This window comes from Trachurus japonicus, chromosome 13 (genome assembly GCF_045865225.1).
Source record: "Trachurus japonicus isolate A0001 chromosome 13, Traja_1.0".
NCBI lineage: Eukaryota > Metazoa > Chordata > Actinopteri > Carangiformes > Carangidae > Trachurus > Trachurus japonicus.
This window is the reverse complement of record NC_140919.1, coordinates 39,969,139-39,973,762: the sequence shown is the minus strand read 5'-3', so window position 1 is coordinate 39,973,762 and position 4,624 is coordinate 39,969,139. Positions and strand designations below refer to the sequence as shown.

The 4,624-nt window shown below is 48.5% G+C and overlaps 1 protein-coding gene across 2 annotated transcripts; it reads right to left on the bottom strand.

The window, feature by feature from the left end:
• Positions 1 to 488: 488 nt before the first annotated feature.
• On the bottom strand, positions 489 to 4,106 carry rnf26 (ring finger protein 26). 2 transcript variants are annotated; one of them, XM_085796533.1, is made up of 2 exons: positions 2,975 to 4,106; positions 489 to 2,208 (listed from the first exon to the last, which is right to left on the bottom strand). In XM_085796533.1, the coding sequence occupies exons 1-2, from the start codon at positions 4,023 to 4,025 to the stop codon at positions 1,883 to 1,885; spliced, it is 1,377 nt and encodes a 458-aa protein (XP_085652659.1). In that variant the 5' UTR covers positions 4,026 to 4,106; the 3' UTR covers positions 489 to 1,882. The 2 variants fall into 2 exon arrangements, with proteins under 2 accessions (XP_085652659.1, XP_085652660.1); XM_085796534.1 differs by having other exon boundaries at positions 489 to 2,202; positions 2,975 to 4,105.
• Between the last annotated feature and the right edge of the window lie 518 nt (positions 4,107 to 4,624).

Below are 4,624 nucleotides of genomic sequence, written 5' to 3'. Positions count from 1 at the left end.
GTGTCATACTGTCTTACAAGCTGCAGCTAGCAACAGATCACGGTCACATTAGTTGGTTTTCAGTCCACTGCAATCTCTGGTTAGGAATGCTATACACTGACGTTTTACCTGAGAGAAGTAGTAGTCTGTACCGACTACAGCCTGGTCTCCACTAATCTTTTACTACTGACATTTAGATCAACTTCACCAATGATATCTGTGTGGAAATGAGCAAGGAAATGGTAATGTGACCGCTCAAATCACAAATATAATGCAGAACAAATCTTTTTCTAATCATACAAAATAGTTCAGTAAAAAAAAAAAAAATCAAAAAGCAAATGAGGGCATGTGACAAACAGCACTTTCCCGCATACCTGACTCCACACCCCTCGCCATCGACAACAACACATTAAGTGGTTTCACAAAATTGCCCTGTAAACCTTTAAACACTGATCAATATCAACACTTCAGCTTCACCAGGAATGAAAAAAACCAACACAAAATGAAATTGTGAAGCCTTATTAGTTTATGGTCCTTTTTCTAAAAACAGAAATCTATGTTTTATTGCAAAGGCAGTGGAAAGGGGAAACCTTTTATGGATTGTGTGTTGGTGGTGACTGTAATACGCCTCTGATGGAAGACTGGAAGAAGCTCTATCAATAGGACCGATAAATGGAATAAAGCTGCATTTTTCTTCATCACTGACTGGAACACGATAAATCGCTTCCCTCAAATACAGATCTTTTTTTCTGTGCTCTATGCTGCACAATGTAGTATTCAATATATATGTATAAAAAGCTAAAGGCTTCCATGGCAACATAAAAGTCACTGCGTTTGCTTTGAATACACTATTATACATAAAGCATGTGTGGAATCACTTCAGAGCACACAGTTTGTTTTTAAGACACGAGCAGTCGTAAACACTTCAGCATCAGGGTGGGAGGGCACTTATAGGTTACCAAGGCTACCAGACCTGAGACTCAAACGAGGCAACGCTGGACTATTTAAAGAGGCGTGTTACAGTGAAGCAGAGGTGATGCGATCCAGCTTTAACTAAAGCACGATTGTCCACACTTGAAAAGTGACTAAATGAAGTAAACAGTCAGTGTTCGTCCAAGAAAAACCAAAAAGAAACACAGCTTCTTATTCAGGCAATTAAAACTATCCTTTTTTTTCATGAATTCCAAACATTAACTGGTTCTGGTTTCACAAAAATGTGCCATTTGTGTTGTTTTGTCTTTTTTAAACATTGGCAAATTAATCAATAATGAAAAAAAAAAAAATCTGAGGCTCTTGATTTGGTAGTGGCATCTAAATACCGTAGTGTGCCTAGCATCCAAAGGTGCAAGTATTATAACTATGTTTAACATTTCTGTTCAGAGCTGCTGGCACAGACCACGTTTCAGAGGACAAGTCTGGTGATATTCTGACCTATCTATTACATGCAGAACAATGGATAACATGACTGTACTCATCACAGCCTATTTACATTTGTTTGTTTCCACTGTAAACTCTGGATAAATGTTGCTAAAATACCACAGAGCCGGTTGTTTCAGGAGAGCAGCCATTTAGGAATGATAAAACAAAACAGTTATGAGCCGATATTATAGATTTCTTCTGTCTTGTGTCGGAGCGAATAGGTTTGGAGCTGTGTGACACAATCAGAGTTGGACTTGTTAATGTTTTGTTACTTTTGGTTTTATCGCTGGATTTGTTGACAGCGAGATAAATACAGAATGTCACCAGACGTTTCCTTTGAGGAGACCTAGTAAAACACAACTCATACAGCATCACAGTATATTACACATGGTGGTAAAGTGTGAAGCACTGACAGACACTGACACGTCATCAGTCTCTTTCTTTGTCAGAATCCTCTTCCGTCCGTTCCTCTTCCACCGGTCCCTCATAGATACACGTCCATTGTGTCGAGGATCATGTGTCGACACAGCGGGCAGTTGTGCTGGTAGATGGGCTGCCTCAGCAGGATGCTGGTGCAGTCTCGACACAGACAGAGGTGTCTGCACGGCAGCAGCACCACCGTCTTGTTACAGTCCTGACAGATCACGCACTTCTTCCTGTCCTCCTGCTCCTTCAGCAGAGTCAGCAGGTCGTCCGCCGGCAGCGCTTTGCCGTCCCTGCCCGACGACGACGACTGCTGCTTCTTCTTCAGCGGCCTGTCGGTGCTGGAGGAGGGGACGACTGAGCCCGGCGTCTCCTGATGGACTCCGTCTCCTAGGGGTGGGAGAAAAAATTGATTCACATATATATTGCAATATCTTTTTTGACGATTTTTAAAGGTACAATATGTAAGAATGTGGCCAAAAACGGTTACTGCAGTCAAATTCAAAACACAGCAATCTGGTTTTTTCTCCCAGCCGCAGCAGCAGCTCAGTGGACCACACTGAGGCTGAAATACCACTGACGCTGCCGTGACTGGGAGAGAGGGCTAGGTGGCGCAACATGTAAACACGTAAATTCAAAACATAAACATGATTTGCAGTCTGCAAAAAAAGATTTTTAATGCAAATACTCTGGCTGTACTATTGTTGTTGGTGAGCTCATCATGTTATATGAACATTATTCCTGAGTCTCTGTGACATATTAGGAGGATTTTACGGCCAGTTGCTTTAGATTTCTTACATACTGTACCTTTAAATCGATTTTTTTTTTTCAAAAATCTATTTTCTTTTTGGGAAAAAAATTTGAATTTTTTTTTTTGGGGGGGGATTTTTTTAAATATTGTGCAATGTGCATTTGTTAGCCTTTTTACATACAGAGAGTCCAGGTTTTGAAAAGGGTTCAAGTTCACTTTATAATGGAGTATGTTAATTTATAGGCTCCTACAGTATTTGTGTGCAGATAAATGTTAAAATGCTAAAGACTAAAAATCGAGAGAATCGGCAATATCGTAGAATCGCAATTTAAATCGAATCGCCATCCAAAAAAAATCGTAGAAGAATCGAATCGGGAGAAAAGCATATCGTCCCAGCCCTACCGGCGTCTCCTGCTCTTCCATCCGGCGGACCCCTCCTCTGCTGCTGCTGCTCCTCGCCGGGGTCTCCGTCCCCCCGCGCCCTGTGCCTGTCGTCCCTGTGCAGGTGCGTCCTCAGGAACAGGCCCAGCTGGCTGCTGTGCCGCGTCAGCTGCTGCCACAGGCCTCTCTCCAGCAGGTAGAGGTGATGGAGCATCCTCCGCAGGTGTTGGACGTGGCCACGCACGGCGCGCGGGGCGTTCTGTAGAGGCGCGGCCAGGCGACGCAGGGTCAGAGAGAGTCTGCGCAGAGCGGGGACAGAGGCGATGTAGTCCAGGGTCCGAGCGGCGGCCTGTCGCGTCAGCTGCGGGTTCAGGTAGGCCGTGGTCGTCAGGGCGATGGCCACGGTGAGCAGCAGGCCGTAGATGTTCAGGATGAAGACGCTGATGAACATGTGCACCAGCGACACCACGAAATCCAACACCAGCTTGCAGGGCGACCACAGCAGGGCCGAGGTCCCGGCCACGCAGCTGTACAGGAAGGTGAGGCAGGTCAGCGAGAGCTCCAGCACCTTCTGCAGGGGGCTGGACACCGTCTGCCACACGCTGACCCCCACCAGGTACGCGTTCTGGGCGGCGATCAGCACAAAGTTGACCACGGTGTTGGTGACGTAGACCAGCAGGCTGAGGGCGATGCCGCAGCCCTCCAGCAGCAGCAGCGCCGCGCGGCACAGCTGCTCCCGCGCCCGCAGCAGCAGGTGGGCCGACAGGTAGCCCACCATCTTCAGGCCCTCCAGCAGACCCTCCAGGGCGCAGCCGCCCAGCACCGTCACGGCGCCGTGGGCCGCGCCGGACGTGGCCTCGGCCGCGGACAGCAGGCCCACGGAGGCGAGGCCGGCCAGCTCCTGCGCCGCGGCCAGCAGCAGGCCGGGCAGGCTGTGGAGGAAGCCCACCACCCCCAGCACCGCCCGCACCGCCGTGTGCACGATGAGGAAGTTGAGGTCCAGCAGCAGCCACACGGCGTCCAGGCATTTCCCCGCGGTGGAGAAGACGAAGTTGACCAGACCCATGGTCATGTGGTCATATGGTCATGTGTCCCTGCGCCGCCGCTGCTCTCTGTCCTCAGGTCGACTCCGTGGCAAAGTCCACGTCTCGACGGGGGGCCGTTGTACAGGGGAGAAAGGTGGTGATAACTCTAGGGGCCCAGCGCCCAGTGGGGCCCACAAAAAACCCCAGTAGTCTAATCTTTGTATGACTGATTTATTCTGTGTAAGACCCTGACCAATACTCATAGTAATGCTGCATTAGCATCAAAACAAAGGTGGCTAAATAAAAAATGATGATACATACGTAGTTTAAGAAAAAAGTGGAAAAGTCAAGGGGCAGGGGCCCACTTAAGTATACTTTCAGGGGGCCCAGGATTCCTAGCAACGGCCCTGCTCCACGTTACATCTTGTTCAGGTGGTGGTGGGCTCGAACCCGTGTATTAGCGGACACCACCACCGGCTGCTCCTCTACTACTCGTCTGGTTGAACCATGAACCGGGTTGTTTTTCATGCTGACTCCATCTGTGCTTCTGGGCTAAAGCGACGGGCTAAACGCCGTCAACACACGCTGCTGCTGCTGCTGCTGCTGCTGCACAGGCGGATGTTTAGTTTCAAACCAGAGACTCACA

Coding starts and splice junctions, on each gene's coding strand:
- rnf26 (XM_085796533.1), bottom strand. CDS start 4,025: ATGACCATGGGTCTGGTCAACTTCGTCTTCTCCACCGCGGGGAAATGC. Junction 2,209..2,974: donor TGGAAGAGCAGGAGACGCCG/GTAGGGCTGGGA, acceptor CACCCCTAGGAG/ACGGAGTCCATCAGGAGACG.